This window comes from Prionailurus viverrinus, chromosome C1 (assembly GCF_022837055.1).
Source record: "Prionailurus viverrinus isolate Anna chromosome C1, UM_Priviv_1.0, whole genome shotgun sequence".
In the NCBI taxonomy this organism is placed as follows: Eukaryota; Metazoa; Chordata; class Mammalia; order Carnivora; family Felidae; genus Prionailurus; species Prionailurus viverrinus.
In genome coordinates, this window is record NC_062568.1 from 98999613 (window position 1) to 99020656 (window position 21044).

Here is a 21044-nt window from a genome sequence, read left to right on the forward strand (position 1 = left end):
GTATGGTTTAGAGTAGGAGGATTAGAGGGAAGATAGAAGGCATGCTTGAGTAAAATATAGTAGGTTTTACTTGAGGTGGCCACATAACTTTTGCCTAAAGTAGGCCACATTTAAAACATTGAGATGTAATTTACAAATCATAAAACTCACTTGTGGTTTTTAGTATATTCACAGAGTTCTGCAGCCATCACATCACTATCTAATTCCAGAATATTTTCATTGCAAAAGAAACCCTACTTACATTAATGGTCTCTTCCCATTTCCCCTCTCCCACAGCCTCTGGCAAACACTAATCTTTCTGTGTGTATGGATGTACCTATTTTGAATATTTCATGTAAATAGAATTACATAATATATAGCCTTTTGAGTCTGGGAATGTGCTTAAGCATAATATTTTCAAGGTTTGTGTTGTGGCATCTCCCCATACTTGATCCTTATGGTTGAGTAATATTCTGTTGTATGTATATGCTACATTTTGTTTACTCAATTCATTGATGGACATTTGGGTTCATTCATTTTTGGCTCTTAGGAATAGTGCTGCTATTAACATTGTGTACGAATTTTTGCATGAGTATAATTTTCAGTTTCTTGGGTATGTATCTAGGAGTGAATTTGCTGGGGCATAAGGTAACTGTTTAACTTTTTGAGGAACTGCCAAACTGTTTTCCATAATGACTGTAGTATTCCACATTCTTTCCAGTAATGTGTGGGGGGTTCTGATTTCTCTGTGTCCTCACAAACACATTATTTCTTTCCTTTTTAATGTTTGTTTATTTTGAGAGAGAGTGCCAGTACCAGTGGGGAAGAGGGAGAGAGAGAATACCACGCAGGCTCCATGCTGTCAGCGCACAGTCCAACACGGGGCTCGATCCTGCAGACTGTGCGATCATGATGAGCCGAAATCAAGACTTGGGTGCTTAACTGAGCTACTCAGGCGCCCCCACAGTATTTCTTTTTTGATTCTAGCTATCCTAGTTGATATGAAGTGGTCCTATGTTGTTTTTGACTTGAACTTCCCTAAAGCCTAGTGATGTTAAGTATCTTTTCATGTGCTTTTTTGGCTGTTTCTGTATCTTCTTTGGAAAAATGTCTATTCTGATCCTTTGCACATTTTAAAATTGGGTTGTTTCTTTGTTGAGTTGTAAGAGTTCATATATTTTTTTCAGTAGTAGACATTTTTCAGATCTGTGATTTGCAAATATTTTTCCCCATTTTGTAGATTTTCTTTTTACTTTCTTGATAGTGTCCTTTGCACATAATTTTTTAATTTTGATGAAGTCTAATTTATCTGCTTTTTTTTTATGCTTTTGGTCATATCTGCAAAACTGCTGCCTATTTTGTTTTTTTCTTTATATTTTGGAGTTAATTTTTGTATGTATTGTAAGGTAGGGGGCTAACTTCATTCTTTTGCATGTGGATATCCAGTAGTCCTAGCACTATTTATTGAAAAGGTTATTCTTTCTCTATTGAATGATCTTGGCTTATTGAAAATCAGTTAGCCAGTTATATGAGTTTATTTCTGGCTTCTGGCTTCTGGCTTCTGGCTTCTGTTCCATTCACTTATCCATATGTTGATCCTTATGCCAGCACTACATTGTCTTGATTACTGTAATTTTTTGCTAAGTTTGAAATTGGAGTTTAAGTGTGAATCCTTCAATTTTGTTCTTCTGTTTCAAGATTGTTTTGGCTGTTTGGGGTCACCTGTATTTCCATATACATTTTAGGATTAGCTTGTTCATTTCTGGGGGAAAAAAAGGCAATTGGAAGTTTGATCAGGATTGCACTGAGTCTATCCTTTTGCTATCATTATAATATTAAATCTTATCCATGAATATGGATTGTCTTTCCATGTACTGGATCTTTACATCTCTTAAAACAGTGTTTTATAGTTTCACTTTACATGTCTTTTACTTCCTTGGTTTTGTTCTTAAGCATTTTATTCCTTTAATGCTATTGTATACATAGTTGTTTTCTTTTTTTTTTTTCTTTTTAAAAAATTTTTTAAGTTTATTTTGAGAGAGACAGACAGTGTGAGCTGGGGAGGGGCTGAGAGAGAGGGACACAGAGAATCCCAAGCAGGCTCTGCACTGGCAGTATAGAGCCCAACACAGGGCCCGATCCCACAAACTGTGAGATCATGACTTGAGCTGAAACCAAGAGTTGGACGCTTAACTGACTAGGCCAGCCAGGTTCCCCTACATAGTTGTTTTCTTAATATCATCTTCTCATTGTTCATTGCTAGTATATAGGAATATAGTTGGGTTTTGTATACTTATCCTGTATCCTGCATCCTTGGTAAACTTCTTTATTAGTTTTAACGTGTTTTATGAAAAAGAACATGTCATCTGCAAAAAGAGATAGTGTGACTTCTTCCTTTCTGATCTGAATGCCTTTTTAAAAAAATTTTTATTTAGATTCCAGTATAGTTAACATACGGTGTTATATTAGTTTCAGGTGTACAATATAGTGATTCAGCAATTCTATATATTACTCAGTGCTCTTGTATTTTCATTATCTTTTTACTTTTTAAAGTAAGCTCTACATCTAGTATGGAGCTTGAACTCAAGACCCCAAGATCAAGAATCACATTCTCCACCAACTGAGCCAGCCGGGCATCCCCTAATCTGAATGCCTTTTATTTATTTATTTTCTCTTTCTTGCTTAAGTGCCCTGGTTAGAACCGTTAGTAATATGTTGAATAGAAGTGGTGACAGCAGACATTATTGTCTTGTCCCTGATCTTAGGGGGAGAGTGATCAGTCTCTCACCATCAAGTATGCTACTTGTGAGATTTCTATAGATGCCCTTTATCACGTTAAGGAAGGTGTCTTTTATTTCTATTTTGTTCATTGTTTTTATCAAAAATGGTGTTGGGTTCTGTCAAATGCTTTTTCTGCATCTATTGACAGAGTCATATGGTTTCTCTCTTGTATTCTGTTTATATGTTGTATTATGTTGATAGTTTTTTTGTTTATGGGTGGTGTGTTGGACCAGTCTTGCTTTTCTGGGACAAATCCCACTTGGTCATAATGTATAAGCCTTTTATATGTTGCTTGATTTGATTTGTTAGTATTTTGTTGAATATTTTGGTGCGTATATTTGTAAGGAATATTGGTCTATAGTTTTGTGGGTTTTTTTCCCTTTGATATCTTTGTCTTGTTTGGTGGGAACAGTACTAGCCTCAGAGAATGAGTTGGAAAGTCTTCCCTCCTATTTCTGGGAAGGTCTTATGAAGGGTTGGTGTCAATTCTTCTTTTAGCATTTGGTAGAATTCACCAGCAAAGCTGTCTTGGTCCTGGGCTTTTCTTTGTGGGAAGTTTTTTGATTATTGACTAATCTCTTTATTTGTTATAGGTGTATTCAGATTTGCTGTTTGTTTCTTGAGGCAGTTTTTAAATCAAGCCACTTTATTTTTTTAAAGCTTAATGATTTATTTTGAGAGAGAGAGCGCATGGGCACACGTGAGCCAGGGAGAGGCAGAGGAAGGGGTGGAAAGAGGGAATCCCAAGCAGGCTCCACACTGTCATTTCAGAGTCTGATGCACAGGGGCTTGAACCCACAAACCATGAGATCATGACCTTAGCCGAAACCAAGAGTTGGATGCTTAACCGACTGAGCCACCCATGCACCCATAAACCAAGCCATTGTGGAGAGCTTTGGGGGACTTACTGGATGAGGGGTTGGGATAGTATGTGTAAACCAGTTTTATTCTGGCATCCTAGGATTTCTAGTTGCTCTTCTTTTTGTTGACAGCAGAATATCGCCCATCCTCTATTTTCACATCTAAACTTAATTTAGTGTCCTTTTACATAGTCCAGAGATGATTTGAAGCTTTGAATTATAATGATGAAATCTCTAGCTGCTTTACATAGAAAAATGTGCATGTATGTATATTATATTTTGTGTACATATAAAGGTAATTAAGGTATTCCTGAACCCCATCTATGGACTTTTATTGAGTAACCTTTTCTTTCACAAATAATCTGTAGTTTAAAGGAAATCTGATAATGGTATTAATTTGCATGTGTTTTCCTAAAGTCTTTATGATAATCATTAGTGTTTTTGAAAATCTATAATCTCTTCTATATTATTGATGACTCCACAGATTTTTGTGGTACTATTTATTGATAAAGGATCAGGGTCATAAAAATAACAGGATGTGTGAAAAGTTGCCGAATGACAGCAGAACTCCCAATGTTACGGTTTAAATAAATGATGTTATGGGGTAGTTTTCTTGTACAATAGAATATTCCAGTGTGGAAATAATATATCTTAAACCAGGCAAGAAGGAATTCTTCTGATATTAAGTGGTTTTAGGTTGGTGCAGTAAGACTTGGCAAAATAGTTGAGGAATTAACTGTACCAATTTGCCAGAGAGCATGTATGATTTATTTTGAAGAAACAGTTTTCAGTCTTAAAATCAAATGTCTACTGAGATCAAACAAGAGAACAAAAGAAGGGAAGCAAGTTGGAGTATATCTTAAAAGACACAGGAGTGTTGTGTACTTTTAAGAACTATGTTTTTTCTCATTTTTTTTCCCCTGAATCATGCTGCGTGCTTGATATATTTTCATTTCCCATTAAAGATTTTTATTTAAGATTTTTTGGGTTTGTTTTATTTGTTTGTTTTTTTGATATTTATCCATTCTTGAGAGAGAATGTGAATTTATCCATTCTTGAGAGAGAGAGAATGTGAGCAGGATAGGGGCAGACACGCACGCACACGCACACACTCTCTCTGTCTCTCATTCTCTCTCTCTCTCTCTCTCTCTCTCTCTCTCTCTCTCTCACAATCTGAAGCAGTCTCCAGGCTCTGAGCTGTCAGCCCGGACCCGATGCAGGGCTCAAACTCAAGAACCAAACTGTGAGATCATGACCTGAGCTGAAGTCAGATGCTTAACTGACTGAACCACCCAGGCGCCCTTCAAGCTTCATATTTAGAGCTTAGAATTTTAATTGGTCCATCAAGTTTTTAAAGAAGAACTAGTTACCTAGATTGTAGACAACTCTGTCATGTTTCAGAAAAGAGAAACAAAGGTAGCATTTCTCCTTTACTTGGAAAAGAAGGAAAAAGAACTTTAACAAGTCAGTAGTAATTATTTTTTTGCTTTTTAAAAATACTGATTTGATAGCTTGTATTGGTTCTATGTATATTGTTTAAACTTCCCTTATTCTCTGTGTAAAACTCTTTAATTATTAGCACACAGTATTCAGCAGTCTATTAAAAGTATAATTAATACATTATGATCAGGTGGAGTTTAATTTTCAGAAATGCAAGGACGATTCATTATCAGTTGATACAACTTGTCATATATGTTTTTTCATGCATTGTCTCCTGCCTTTGTTTTCACAGGATTATCCTTTCTTGCTCACTTGATATCAGGCTTGGCTATGTGATTTGCCTTTGGCAGCAGAGTCTGAGTTGATGTGATGTTTGCCAATTCTGAATAGTTTCACTAACCATTTATGCTGTTATTGCTTCGTCATATACTTAAATGTATACTTAAATATACATTCAAAAAAAGATTGAAACTGAAATCTTTACCACAAAGAAAATAAAGTAACTTGATTAGTTGAAGTGTATGGCATTTAAAGACAACACTGAATGGAAATGGAGATGTTAGATCCAAAGCTGAAGGCTAGAAAACGCATAATTGTCTAGTGGAACATAGAGTAAATGTTTTACAAGTGCACACCTGGAGGCTGCAACAGTCAATTACCTTGATAGCAAATCCAAGATCACTGAGTTAAGGGAAGAGGCAATTCTTATTCTAGTTTTAGAATTCAGCTTTCAGGTACTGTGGGCACAGTGTGTGAGATTTGTTTGTCTTGCTGACCCTCACTTATCTGAGGTTGTGCAGATAATAGGTCTAGAATTCTTATCAAGTGGTTTTTTTGGTGGCCTGTTAAGCCCCTTCTTTGTAGCCCCATAATACCTTGAATAAACCCAATGGACTTTGGCCTGTATAGAATTGACCTTCTGTCTATCTGTGTAGCTCCATCCAAGCTGTAGAAGGTGTACCTTTTTCCATTTCTAGGTGTTTAGTGGATGTGTGTTACAACCTGTATAGGCAGCATCTATAGAAAACAGACCTGGTGATTACTCAGTGGCTCTGCTTTTTTTTTTTTTTTTTTTAATTTTTTAAAGTTTGTTTATTTTGAGAGAGATAGAGAACAGCTTGAGCAGGGGAGGGACAGAGAGAGGGAGGGAGAGAATCCCAAGCAGGCTCTGCATTGTCAGCACAGAGCCTGACGCGGGGCTCGAACTCACAAAACTGTGAGATCATGGCCTGACCTGAAACTGAGAGTCAGATGCTTAACTGAGCCATCTAGGGGCCCCAGTTTTGCTCTCTTTCTTTGTAGATATTTGATTATTTACATTGGCAACAATAACAACAACAACAACCCTAGATTAGTAGAGGAATGATAGAAACATTTCTTTTAAACACATGATGTTAATTTACATATTATTGCCAGTGCTATTTATTTTTTTTAATAGTTTTTTTTTTTTTAACGTTTATTTATTTTTGAGACAGAGAGAGACAGAGCACGAATGGGGGAGGGTCAGAAAGAGGGAGACACAGAATCTGAAATAGGCTCCAGGCTCCGAGCTGTCAGCACAGAGCCCGACGCGGGGCTCGAACTCACGGACCGCAAGATCGTGACCTGAGCCGAAGTCGGCTGCTTAACCGACTGAGCCACCCAGGCGCCCCTGGCAGTGCTATTTAATTTCATAATAGAAGTGCCAGCAATTATAGTTACAGAAGTTGTAAAGGCTGGAAAGGAGGAGGTAAAACTAACACTGTTGGCAGATGATTGGATTGGATATCAACTGAGAACTTAACACAAACAATAGGATTCAATAAAGTAATGGGGAGTGAAAAATATATAGAAATAAGTAGCATATATGTTAAATATATGCATATTGTAACATGCGCATAGATACCCTTGTATTTGTTAAATAAGGAGGAACAGTAAAAAGTGTGTTTCCAAAATAGATTATGTACTCTGTCCCTGGAGAGTAAATATAAAACCTGCCTCACTCAACTTATATTCCCACTATGAGTTTACTTTTAAGAATTTTAAAAGAGCATACTAATAATACACAGGCGCAGTGGGAAATCTATTTTAATGCCTCATCTAAGTCTTCATTTGAAATGTGTTACAATGAATATAGATTAAATTGAAGTGTTTTCAGTTAGATTACAGCAGTGAAGTGTATTGGTTCTCCATTTTTATAGCATAGTTTTTAAACTTTTTGTTGTTTACAATGTTAAAATTTTCAAAGATGTAAAAGATCTGTATGCTGAAAACTATAGAAAACTTATGAAGGAAATTGAAGAAGACACAAAGAAATGGAAAAACATTGCATGCTCATGGATTGGAAGAACAAATATTGTTAAAATGTCAATACTACCCCAAAATGTTAAAATTTCCTTTAAAACAACCCTTTAATTCAGAGCATAGGCCTCTACTCCTGAGAGGAGAAATATTTTCTGCAGATGTACTTGTTTTGAAAGATGGTTAACACATCTCTGTTTTCAACCCTTTGCTCTTTGAGCAAAAGTAGTAGGGCATTTCTTTAATAGAGCTGTGTAGGTGGTTAGAAGTCAGGAATCACATATTTGAAAAGCTGTTTACAGACTGTTTGGCTGAAGGGCTGGGATGAGGGTGTGTACATGTTAGTGTTTTGGAAGCTCCCTAGGTGATTCTTGTTTGATTTGGTTATGTCTTTTGTGTTTGTGATTAAATATTATTTATGTTTTAAGATATACATAAGTAGATAATTTTTCTTTCATGCCCAGTTCAATAGGACGGAAAGAAATGTGGCTTCTCATATCCTTTGATGTCTACATTTATCAACCAAACTTTAAAATTAGGAAATTAGGAGGGAGTTTGTTTGCTTTGTAAGGTATGATGGGGAAAGAGAACTCTATTAGTTTCACACTAAGCATCCAAGAATCTATATCTGCATGCTCTCACCTTTATCATCTAATGTAATTTAAACTCAACTCCTAAAGACCCTGATTGAAGGAAAATCCTATCAGTGCCTATCTCTGAGCTCTGAATTTTCCAGTCCCTGGGCTTGGAATGTGGAGGAGATGAAAGAAAACAGACTTGAGAATATGCAAGCATGAACTCAGACCTCAGACCTTCCCCCGAATAACGTCACCCAGAACTCCCCAGCTCCTAAATTTCACTTTAAAATGTGCTTGATGCATTATCTGAGTTTGGGTCATCCTAAGGGAGAGCAGACATATGTAGGTAAAGAAGGGACTAAAATATCTGCTTGGAAGAAAACTCTGATCCTTAATCTCACTGGGATGATTTTATATTTAATGTGCTTCTTAGAATAGTAGGGTACAAATTAAAGATTAAAGGTGAATTTTTGAGACTAGCCCTAGATGTTCTTAAACAGGAAGAAATTTAAGTTATAATGATCTAAGAAAGAAAGACTGTAGATTGATCTTGAAATATCACATGGTCTATCTTACATTAGTGTTTCTTTCTTTTACTCTTCAAAGTTCATTCTGTCAAAATTGATAGTCTGTTGGTTTTCAGTCCATTGTTAATGTTCTGTCTTTTTTTTTTTAACCAACACACATAAACAGTTGTTTTTTGTTGTTGTTGTTTTTTTCCCCTTTTCCCCCTCCTTCCCTCTTTGAAGAAACTCTGGATGGGTCAGAAACCAATAACATCTTGTTGTGGGCGGGGGCGGTGCATGTGGTCATAGAAATTGGGTATATGGGCTGGTGGGCTATTGTAGGAGGTGGAGGGACTATGGACCATATGCCTATTAATACTACCCCAAAATTAAGCCATATAAATATATTACTTATATAAAATATTAAAATAAGGGGTCCATGAGAGTTTTAAGTAGTATGTGCTCATTGTAGAGTAAGTTTAAAATAGAGGAAAGCATAAAAAAGAAAAACTATCACCAGCAGTATCTGTCACTTAGAGATAACATTTTTACTGTTTTGTTTTAGATTATCTCAGTCCAAAAGAAAAGTGCATGTTTTTGTATACAAACTTGTACATTTTGATAAAACACTTGTGTCTATCCTACACCTTTAAAAGGTGTAACCTACCTTTTAAAACTCAGCAGTATATTGTAAGTAATTTTCCAGATCCTTAAGTATTTGCTTTCCTTGTTTTTAATGGCTGCATCATGTTGTATCATACTGAAATACTTTAACCAGTTCACTGTTGTTGAATATACATATTGTCTTAACTTTCTCATATAATTGCTTATAAATAAATCTGCACACATCCATCACTATTTCTAGGTATAGAATTGTTGGGTCAAAGACAATTATTTTTAAAGCATTGTTAAATTGCCTCCTGGAAGAGTTGTGCTCATTTATGCTCATGATGTAGGAGTCTCCCTAACCATAGGCACATAAGACAACCCAGGTGACCAGCCAGACTACCTGTTAATTCATTGCAGTAGAGTAGATAAAACCTGAAGATAAGGCAACTCCCAGATTCATGTTGTGGGAAGAAGACAGTCTGGGGTATAAAAACTAATTTTATCTTTTACCCAGTATGTCATTGGCATCAGGCTCTAGTAGGTATTAGCATAATTAAGTTTCAGATTATTGGATATTGAGTTGCTGACATTGGCCATGATGGATGGACTTTTTTGCTGTACTAGGTTGAAGTCTTTTCTGCTAAAAGATTGAATTGTGTTCTGTCTACTGGCCGGCCTAGGATTCAGTTGGAGGGACGTATAAAACTGAAGAGTTGCTACATTGAAATATGCTTAAAATGGATATCCACCTGAATTCAGTAAAAGATGAAAGATGGCTGGGTACTTGGCTGGCTCAATAGGTAGAACATGCAACTCTTGATCTCGGCTCCAGGTTGTGAGTTCGAGCACCACATTGGGTATAGAGAGTACTTAAAAAATAAAATCTTAAAGAAAGGATGAGAGATGGCTGACTAAGTAGCATACACACTTGGAATCTAGAGAAAATATTGCACAGTACTTAATTGCCTTTTGAACTGTTTACTGACCATCTTATTTCAATGTGCAGAGGTACTTTGCTCGCCGACTGGTAGCTTTGTGAATTTCACTTTTGGATCTTGGGGGAGAATGGAGAGAAGAGGCTAGGCAAATAATTGGCAAGAAAAGCAAACGGTTACAAGGCTGTTAACAATGCAGCCTTGTTTACCCACTTTGCCTGTCTGGGTTTCTGAAACTGGATTCCTTAGCTCTGTGAACTAGTTAGTACAAGAGCACTCCTTTCGTTTTTTGGGTGCTTGGAATTGTAAGCATGTTGGAGAGAACACAGGCTTGTATATCTTAGTTGGATGAGTGCATCCCGTCACTGTTAGGACATGGTGGTGTACAGGGATTAATAGTGAGAAGTGAGCTGGGACTGGTTTATGTGTGGAAGCCTCTGGAATTGCTTCTTAAGTCTGTTTGTGTTACGGGCATTTCAGAGTGGGGAGGTTACAGAAATCAAAAGCCTATTACTTTTGAAACCAGAAGTCTGCTAGTCACAGTTTTAACATTTTTTATTTATAAAGCAAAAGAACAAAAAAGGCTACTTCATTTAATAGGTGGGGTTAGTTATGAGAAAGATCTAATTTTATTTTGCAGGCTCTTTCAAAGAGTACTACATCTGAGTAGTATCTGTTTCGTAAAATTTAAATGACACTGTTATTTCCTCTCACTTTTGGTTGTGATCTGTTAATAAATATTACGTTTTTATTACAAGAATGAACCAGACACTGGAGTATGAGGATACTTTTCTTCTCATTTTAACAATTTTGAAAGAGTCATTTTATTTTGGAAACAGGAAAACTAAGGGCAGAATTTAAAATATCATCCTTGTTACTGTGAGAGAGGAGAGGAAATGTTTTAAGAAGTAGTATATCTGGTCTTAGGTCTTTTTTTGCTTGTGTGTCATAAGCTTGCTGTAGATGTTGGGACAGATAATCCTCCCCCATTTTCATCCTCACTTTTGTTTTTCATATTTCTTTCTGGTTATCAACAAAAACATGATGAAAATTAACTTTTAATAATTAAAATGTTGAGTTCTATCATCTGCATAACATCTGATTTTTTTTATTTTCAGCACTGGTTAGATGGTACAAAGAGCATCAAAAAGCAAGTAAAAAGTAAGTGTTGAAAAAATTGTGAACAAAAAGTAAATTATATATTAGAAGCTCTGATTCCTAATAAATCATGTTTCAGATGAATTTCTTAGCATCTCTACTTTAAAGATAATTTCAATTTGATATACTGACCTACCCCCTTAGTTCTAGAGGGTTAATAGTAATCTAGATTCAAGTGCTTTATAGTTTATTTCCTGGAGAAAGGCTTGCATCTTGCAAGGAGATTGAGTTCTCATGCGATGCTTAACTTTTATTTAGTAATTGTGTTGGAATTTTCCTGCTTGGCATCTGTCCTGCTCTGTAAAATGTTTTGAGACTTTAAAGCTGTAACTTTTAAAATTTAAAAATAATGAAACAATTGACATAAGATGTCAGTTTTATTCCTAGTAATAGGGAAAAATACCAGTGTTCACTCGTAATCCAGCTTTGTGGTAGTAGAGATTTCAGAGCGCCTCACCTTTTTTGTCTTTACAAAATAATGGGACCTCTGAGAATTTACAAGTTAGTGAAATAGGTGAAGTGAATTGAAAGTGTGGGGGGAATTTGCAGTGAGCGGTTAATAACCCAGGCATTCCTTAGTCTTTTAAGAAATATAGTGTGACAGGTTTTTTAGGGCTGTTAGATTGCACAGTCAAGACTTTTATTTGATGCATTTGTCCCTAAACTGTTAGAATTAATCTAGAGCTATCTATTTTTGGGAGGACAGCTAATTGTAATGGTACTATATGATGGTTGGTACATTTTAAAAAACCTACTGATTGATCTTTTTGTGTTAGGTGTACTTAAAACCTTTAATTTAAAGGCTTTAATGAAGCCATACAGTATTTCGATGTGTGAAATATTACCACAAAGCCTGTTACCTTTTCTCCCTACTTCAAGTAGATTATTTTTGACAAATTTACTGACTGGAAAATTCTTACAGTTTGAATAGTTATATTTAAAAAAATTAAAGTTTTTTTTTTTTTTTTTTTTTTTTTAAACAGTTGGTTCACCCTATTGTCTGCATCTTCGAGTTAAGTTTTATTCCTCAGAACCAAATAATCTTCGTGAAGAGCTAACCCGGTAAGACTACTCTCTAGAGTTGTACAGTGGTAAAGTAGTTTTGGTCAGCTAGCTAAAGGTGTTGGAAGATTGTCTTTATAATTCTTTACAGTTTATAGACCACTAATGAAATGGATCTCTTACCCCTGGTAATAAGACCTGTCAGACAATAGAATTTCATTTTGGCACAGTGTTTTTAAGTGTAGAATTTTTCCCTTTATCAGTTTTCAAAATAAAGAGTTGGTTCCCTAGCATTCTTTAAGGTAACTACTGAGTTCCTTTTTTAAATTATCATCAACTCATGGATTTTACTTATTTATGTATGTATGTATGTTCAGTTTTGGGAGTGAGTGTGAGCAGGGGAAGGGCAAAGAGAGAGGGACAGAGGATTTGAAGCGGGCTCCGTGCCAACAGCAGTGAGCCCGATGCGAGTCTTGAATTCACTAATCATGACCTGAGTGGAAGTCAGATGCTTGGCTGACAGAGCCACACAGGTGCCCCTCAACTCATGGATTTTAAACAAGATTGATGTGTTTGAATATGTTGCCATATTATATTTATTCATGTTATGTTTGTTGGTGTTCAAAGTGATCTGTCTTTGGCCACTGGGAGTTTATTCATGTTGGCTCCTAATATTCTTTACCTATTGAAATGCCGCTCGCTGACTGATGAAAAATAATAAATCCTGATTTGGTTTGAATAGTTTTAAACAAACTTTAAGCAGGTTATATACAATTATTTCTATTTTGTCCTGCCTCCTTCATATTTATTCATTGATTATACATGGTAAATGCATGATTCATTCACACATACTATTTATTAAGTAAAAATTGAGTTGCTGAGTCCCTTTAGAAGGGTTTTCTTCTCTTGCACCCTCTACCAGCGAGATTATAGCTAATCTCCATAGTTACATATATGCCTGTGTCCTTTCACATCCCAGATGGTTTGTGTTGTGAGAGTAATGTAAACTTAGATCACAGAGCTCATTCTCCATAATTTGCTTAAAACCTTTAATCTTAAGGTGGTTGTACTGTACTCAGTTATCTTATGGACATGCTGCCATCCTCCTGATGGCTTATCGGCCCCAATTTTTTTTCATATTTTTTTTCTTTTATAGATTCTATTGCAGGTAAAATTCTGTAATTAAAAATGTTTCTTTTCACATTAGAAGGGTAGGATTATTTTTCATAGTAGATTATTCTGTTTAGTTAAATTTGTGCCTTTTATTTTTCTTAGGTATTTATTTGTTCTTCAGTTAAAACAAGATATTCTCAGTGGAAAGTGAGTATTAGTTATTTAAGGTAAACCACATTTTATTAAGTAGTTGAAAATGATTTTGAAAAATAAGTTCATAATTATGAAAAAGGAATGGTCAACATAAAGTAGGTATTATTTGCATTTATCTTAAAATGAACCTTGGGAAGTTGACTTGTCTAACAAATTTGTGTTTCGGTCTCAGATTAGAGTGTCCCTTTGATACAGCAGTTCAGCTGGCAGCTTATAATCTGCAAGGTAAGCAATTCTTATGTTGATTGTTAAGAATAAAGCATAATTCTTTTTTGTGTGTTTTTAGTTAAGAATTTCAAAAGATTCAAAATGATGGGTAAGAAAAGTAACACCACTGTTAACTTGTATCAATATCCAACCTTATTACTTTACTTTGTTTAAAGAACATGGCCTTCTTTTTCTTCCCTTTCACTTCATTTGCTCCCTTTCTATCTGTAACTTCTTTTCAAGCAAAATTGCTGTTGACTTGATAATTCAATAAATATTATAAGGGGACTCTCAGCTTTTTTTTTTTTTTTTAACTTGAAAAGAATGCAGGGATATAAAAGATTTTTGCAGTTGTATTTTTGCTTTCTTTAGTTTGATTCTTTTTTTTTTTAAGTCTTGTTTATTTTGAGGGGGAGAGAGAGAGCATGAGAGTGAGTGAGGGAGGGACAAAGAGAGTGAGAAAGAGAGAAACTCAAGCAGGCTCCTCACTGTCAGTGCACAGCCCAACTCAGGCTCGATGTCAAGAAGTAGGAGATCATTACATGAGCTAAAAATCAAGAGTCAGATGCTTAACTGACTGAGCCACCCAGGCACTCCTCTTTAGTTTTATTCTTAAAAATGAATCCATGAAAGAAATACTTAGAGCATATTTAAAAGTTCCTGATGGTTAAATATTTTCCAATAAATGAAATTAATGAAAAAACTTATAATTTTGTACCTTATTGTACTGACGAAATACTGTTAAGTTTAGGTATTTTTTTTTGAAAAATTGACATTTTAAGAAAACTGTAATTTCGGTCCTCATTCACAAAATGGAAAGAAATCTGTTCTATTGGAGTATCTAGACGCTTAACCATCTGAGTGTATCTTGGACGCTTAACCATCTGAGCCACCCAGGCACCCCTAAATGTTTATTGTTTGATTCATGCATTGTGGCTCTATTTTGTTATCTCTTAATCCTCCTTATCACATTTTTTTTCCTAAGTAAAAGTTCTTTCCTACTTTCTCCTTCATCCACAGCACCATTATTTGCATGATTCCGCCACACTTCTTGTCATGTTGTGCATCTCTGTGTCCCGTGTCTAATATTTTGCCAAATCGGAAGTCTTAAGGTCCTTAGAATAAATTTGCTGAAGTACAGTCCATCTTCATAAAATGAGCTCTGTGTTTCTTGTTTATGATTTTATTATTTTTTTTTTTCTTCCACGTTTTTATTTATTTTTGGGACAGAGAGAGACAGAGCATGAACGGGGGAGGGGCAGAGAGAGAGGGAGACACAGAATCGGAAACAGGCTCCAGGCTCCGAGCCATCAGCCCAGAGCCTGACGCGGGGCTCGAACTCACGGACCGCGAGATCGTGACCTGGCTGAAGTCGGACGCTTAACCGACTGCGCCACCCAGGCGCCCCTGATTTTATATTTTATCAGAATAATTTTTGTTACTAGCTTTTCTCATACTCTCAATTCAGTTTTTCCTTGACATTTTAATATATATCCTGAACAACACTAGGTAGAAGATTTGGTTTGGTGCTTCTTAAAAATGTGACCTAAAAGAGAAAAAAAAAAATACCCGTTATCCAGACAAAAGAGTAATTTCTTCAGCAACAAATTGGGCATGATAATATTTTCCAAGGTTGTTGAGAAAATAGATGACAATATATCTGTAATACATCAAGTGTGTAGAGTCTGTATTCAATAAATAATGAGTGGTTACCATTTTTATTAGTATCTCAAGATCTCTGTATTTTTTTCTCTATACAACTGGATTTTTTTAATAAAAATGGAACTATTTTAATTTTTAAATGAGTAAGATGTTCTTTAAAAGGGAAAATGTCTAAAGTAAAGAAAATATTAGAATCATTTTCCCTTCTTCCCCAAACCTATATTTCAGAGCTAACCATAGATGGGCACATTATTATTTGTGCCCCGCCCAAGTGTTTTCCTACTGCTTCCCTTCCCCAGATACTTTTTACTAATATTTTTTTAAGTTATTTCTTTAGGATTATCTATTTACAATTACAGGAGGACGGAGCCTGTATCTTGTAGTGGTGTATGATGTCATGTTCTCTGCATATTAGATTTTTTTTTTTAATATTTATTTTTGAGAGAAAGAGTGCAAGCTGGGGAGGGGCAGAGAGAGAGGGAGACACAGAATCTGAAGCAGGCTCCAGGCTCTGAGCTCTCAGCACAGAGCCCGACATGGGACTCGAACCCATGAACCATGAGATCGTGACCTGAGCCGAAGTCAGATGCTTAACCGACTGAGTCATCCAGGTGCCCCTCTGCATATTGGATTCTTAATAGATGCTGGCTAAATGTTTTTTTTAAAGGTTACTAAATATTTTTGTTTATTCATTATAAGGTCAAAAGGTGTTTCTCTAAGGAAGTCTACAAAGAGGTTTGCAAAAGCTAAACATTATAAGATATGAAATAAATGAACAGAAACACATATATTTGAAAATATACCACCAACCACAAGTATATCATTGTGCGTATAGATGTTGGTTGACACGTTGTAAGTCTAAGCTAGATTTATTTTGGGGAATGATCTGGGTGTTATGAATTACTATAGTTTAAGAAAGAACGTTTGTAATCTTAGCAGTTTTTATTAATGAACTCTGAAGAAAGATTCAGCAGGAAATAAACTTAATTAACAAAATATAACTTTGTGCAACTTATGTTTGTAGCTGAACTTGGTGACTATGATCTTGCTGAGCATAGTCCTGAACTTGTGTCTGAGTTCAGGTTCGTGCCCATTCAGACTGAAGAGATGGAGCTGGCTATTTTTGAGAAATGGAAGGAATACAGGTACTTGGCTTTGCCCACACTTTTCTTTAACATCACTGCAGTGATTTTGTATGTTTTCTTCTATTACCGTCCTTGGTATAGAATTTACATTTATTATTATTAAAAATTACTATTTTTTAAATTTCAGAGGTCAGACACCAGCACAAGCTGAAACCAATTATCTGAATAAAGCCAAATGGTTAGAAATGTATGGGGTTGATATGCATGTGGTCAAGGTAAGAACTGTGTTGTGATGATTTTTAAAAAGTTTATTCCTTCAAGATTGAAGGTAACTATGACATTTTTCAAAATGAAGGAGGGCATGGAGACGGTATAGTATAGCACTGGGTACTTTGGATGTGTTATAAAGGTTGAGATTAAATATGAAAATCTCACATAAAGTTACAGTATAAGAAAGAAGAGAAACAACCAAAATCTCCAAAAAGGTGTATCTGTGTTTTTAAGGTGTTACTATGTTTTTTAGATTTTTAAACCACTTTTTATTCTTATTAAGTGTAATATTCATGTAACATTCATGTCATCTGGCATCACATAAGCTGAGTAGGCTATTTAAAAATTAAAATAATTCAGGAAGCAAAATTGAAAATTTATAGCTTGAGAAGACTTTGATAAGCTGTAATACAGCTTGTATAATGATTTAACTTATTTCTAGTTTAAAAAGTTAAAATTTTCCAGAAAGACAGTTTTTTTAAAGTTTGTTTGTTTATTTATTGTGAGAGAGAGCTAGTGTGTGTGAGTGCACATGCGTGTGGGGGAGGGGCAGCAAGAGAGGGAGAGAGAATCTCAAGCAGGCTCTGTGCTGTCCGCGCAGAACCGAACACGGGGCTTGATCTCCTAAACCATGAGATCATGACCTGAGCCAAAGTCAAGAGTCAGACGTTCAACTCACTGAGCCACCCAGGCTCCCCTAGAAAGGTAGTCTTTTTAAAAATGGTGATTTAAGTGGTGAATAGAATATAGGCAGAATCTGCAAAGAGCTTTCTTTGTCGTGGAAGTACACCTGTGTATTTTTAGTGATGACCTACCTTAAGACTATGGTGTTAGCCAAAGCATAAGAGACTCTTAAAAAACTGAGAACAAACTGAGGGTTGATGGGGGGTGGGAGGGAGGGGAGGGTGGGTGATGGGTATTGAGGAGGGCACCTTTTGGGATGAGCACTGGGTGTTGTATGGAAACCAATTTGACAATAAATTTCATATATTGAGGAAAAAAAAAAGACTATGGTGTTAACGGTGAACTAAATGTATACATGAATTTTCATGAGAATGTTATTTTGGATATTTCTATTTGTTGAAAACATTTTGCATATTAATAGTAGCCTGTATATAGTTAATATAATTCAATGTGAAAATAAACTTTTGTGTGAAAATGTGATATCTGTCTTATGCAAATAAAGTTAACATGTTTTGCTTTCCTTAAATTAGGCTAGAGATGGAAATGACTATAGCTTGGGACTGACCCCAACAGGAGTCCTTGTTTTTGAAGGAGAGACCAAAATTGGCCTATTTTTTTGGTAAGCAGAGTTAATATTACAGATACTTACAGGTTTTTTGTTGTTGTTGTTGTTTTTTAATGACTAAAAACATTTCTTTCAAGTTAATACATAAAATAGAGTTTGGAGATCAAATAATTCTGAAAAGATAATAAAAATCACCTGTCTCCTGTCATACTCCTTACCCATTCTTAGTCCCATCCCCCAGGGGTAATTTTTAAAACTCTTTCATCCATTTTTCCATTAGTTTCAAGGTATGTCAATATACATCTCTTGATACATATTTTTTATTTCTACATGTATTAAATGTTCACATGGACACTCTCATGTCGTATAGTTATTAATTACATCACTACTTTTAGGACTTCTTGTTCCACAGTCGTATTACCCCATATTCCCTGGTGTGTAAGAGGAAAATATTTACCCCTCCTTTTAAGCTGTGCTTCTCTTTTTAGGTCCCAACTTAACTCATAGTTTAAAATTGTATTTGCATTTCCTATCAAGGAATAGATTTTACTTGGATTTCGTAGCCATAGTAAAGTTCTTCACATCTTGCCTGGTTTGTTCTAAAAGTAGAAAATCAGGAAATAGTGTTCATATTGTTATCCCTGTATCTGAAATGGTGGAGAACTTCACACTGTACTGGTGTTATATACATGAGTTAAAGGGCCTCTATGTTGTTTACTTCTTCACAGCATGCCAGGATGGTTAGCTCAAAGCCCGCCAGCACCAAACTCAATTTCTTATATATCCAGTTACTTTAAATATAGCCCAATAAGTTTATTTTTAATCATTTAGAGCCTTCCTGCTTTGCATGTCCCCCTATAAACTGTATCTGCCATCAGCTGGTCATAGATGTGACAAATCCTGTAGCTATAAAAGACACCAAACCACTACTGCCCTTCTGAACTCTCTGACCTAGAGACTTCCCGCTTGCTGCTGAATGCCATTGCATAGAAACCCAAGCCCCCTCTCTAATTCCCTTCTCTCCTACAAGTTCCCTTGCTGTCTCCCCTGCTTTGGGGGTAGCTTTGTGCAGCCACCTCTGGAGGATCTCCTGTTGTCAAGGGTTTCCTTTTCACACAACCCTGTCCAAACACCTGTCAGTAAAGTTTGTTGTACAATAGAGCTAGGTCATGATCCTTTCTTTCTGATCAGTCTGGAAATACTTGAACTCACAACTGGAATTACATTTTCTTTCTGTATAGGTTTTTGTTTTTCCTGGAGTTTTTGGCTTCCCCCTCAGTTTTTTACACCCCACGCAGTGCTTTAAATTACCTGCCTTTGTCTTATCCTTACATTCTTTCAGATCCTCAGGGTTGCATTAAATGATTTTTCTGTTCCTGTTGAAATTGTCTGCTCTCCAGGCTGCTCTACAGCTTTCATCTGTTTTTTCAGCTAGGATCCTGTGTCTTCGTCCCATATTTTCCTTTCTTTTGTTTTTTCTGATCTATATCCTCAGGTAACTAACTGCCTAAGAAAAGCAGGGTGTAGGAGATAAATTGTTTGAATCCTTGGATACCTTAAAATGGTTTATTCTTCTCTTATGCTTTCTTGGTAATTGGGCTGAGAATAGAATTTTAGGTTTGAAAATTATTTTCCCTCAAAAAGTTGAAGATAGATTTCATTTATTTTGGAATTCAGGTATCCATGCTAGGGACTTTCTGAGAGACTTGAGTGGAATACCTTCACAGTTGTCCCTTGATAGGTGAAGGAGCTTTGGGGTATTTATTTATCCAGTCTTTGAGTGTTAATTCTCTGACACTTCCAGCTTGCCCTATGGGCAGATGGAACATACTTCATGGCCAGAGAATGCTGTAGCTGGAGAGTTGAAGAAAGCATCTTTTGTACCACTTCTTAAGGTTGTTGTGAGGATCTGTTGAAATAATACGTGTAGTACACCTAGAAGGTTACCTGACACTTGATAGGCCTTATGTAAGTATTTGTTACACTTGAGTGCTAGTTCTTCCCCTCCTGCTCCACCTATTGTGCTTAGTTACTTACTATTTTAGTACAACTCTTGTAAAAAAGTTATGTTTTACAATTGTATTTTGTATAAGTTATATTTAAAAATTAGCGAGAATGAGAGGTTCATTGTTTTGACATTCACCGTTTGCAGAAGTGCAAAGTTCACATGTGGTAGGTTGTTGAGGATTTCAGTACAGGTGGGTGATAGAATTGGAAAAGGGGCCATAAAGTGAGGTTTAAAAAACCTTTTTTCTTTTTTTTTTTTTAAAGATGTACTTCCTCAAACAAATTGATACAGAAAATAAAGTTGCAGGTCTTAATTAAAAATTTGTTTTCATTTATGCCTTTTAGAAAACCTTTATAGTCTTTCTGTATCCAGTTCCTATGCTGCTGCTCTACACTAGGCCTGGGGAATCTCTTGTACCATAGCTGGGAACCTATAAAGTATTAGATGGATTTCTTCATTTTCTTTTTTTTGTAACATTTTTACTGTCTGATATTTGTGCAGCATCAGTTTTGTTAGAGATCCTGCTTTTGAAATGTTTTTTTTCTGTTATCCTAAATATTTTTTTAGATTAGAGGCTTTGTTGGTGGGCAGTACAGGTAAAGAGGGTAAACACCCTCTTAATCAATTTACAGTTCAGCTGTTAGATGATTGATATACTGGAAATAACAGCAAAAATTTTATTTTAATTTAGAGGACATTATTTGAAATCTGGCTTTTGTTCTAATATTGTTATAGGCCCAAGATAACCAGGTTGGATTTTAAGAAGAATAAATTAACCCTGGTGGTTGTAGAAGATGATGATCAGGTAGGAATTGTATTGCATTATTTATTTAACGATGACTATGTTATGTGGTAACTCAAGTCTAATTTTTCTTTTCTTCTTTTTTTTTGAGAGAGAGGGAGAATGTGCATCCAAGCTGGAGAGGGGCAGAGAGAGAGAGGGATAGAGAGAGAGTCCCAGGCAGGCTCCATACCCAGCACAGAGCCCAATGCCAGGCTTGATCTCACAACCGTGAGGTCATGGCCTGAGCCGAAATCAAGAGTTGGACACTTAAGTGACTGAGCCGCCCAGGCACTCCTATTATTCTTTTATAAGGGTTTCCAAACTC

The 21044-nt window shown here is 35.8% G+C and overlaps 1 protein-coding gene across 4 annotated transcripts in view; it reads left to right on the plus strand.

The window, feature by feature from the left end:
* Positions 1 to 21044, plus strand: part of EPB41L5 (erythrocyte membrane protein band 4.1 like 5) — a 142385-nt gene that overhangs the window by 32640 nt on the left and 88701 nt on the right. For all 4 annotated transcript variants that reach the window (XM_047870927.1, XM_047870924.1, XM_047870926.1 and 1 more), the window contains exons 4-11: positions 11087 to 11129; positions 12110 to 12188; positions 13404 to 13448; positions 13627 to 13679; positions 16348 to 16468; positions 16596 to 16683; positions 17893 to 17981; positions 20671 to 20740. In XM_047870927.1, coding sequence (XP_047726883.1) covers positions 11087 to 11129; positions 12110 to 12188; positions 13404 to 13448; positions 13627 to 13679; positions 16348 to 16468; positions 16596 to 16683; positions 17893 to 17981; positions 20671 to 20740 — 588 coding nt within the window. The remainder of the gene's footprint in view (positions 1 to 11086; positions 11130 to 12109; positions 12189 to 13403; positions 13449 to 13626; positions 13680 to 16347; positions 16469 to 16595; positions 16684 to 17892; positions 17982 to 20670; positions 20741 to 21044) is intronic.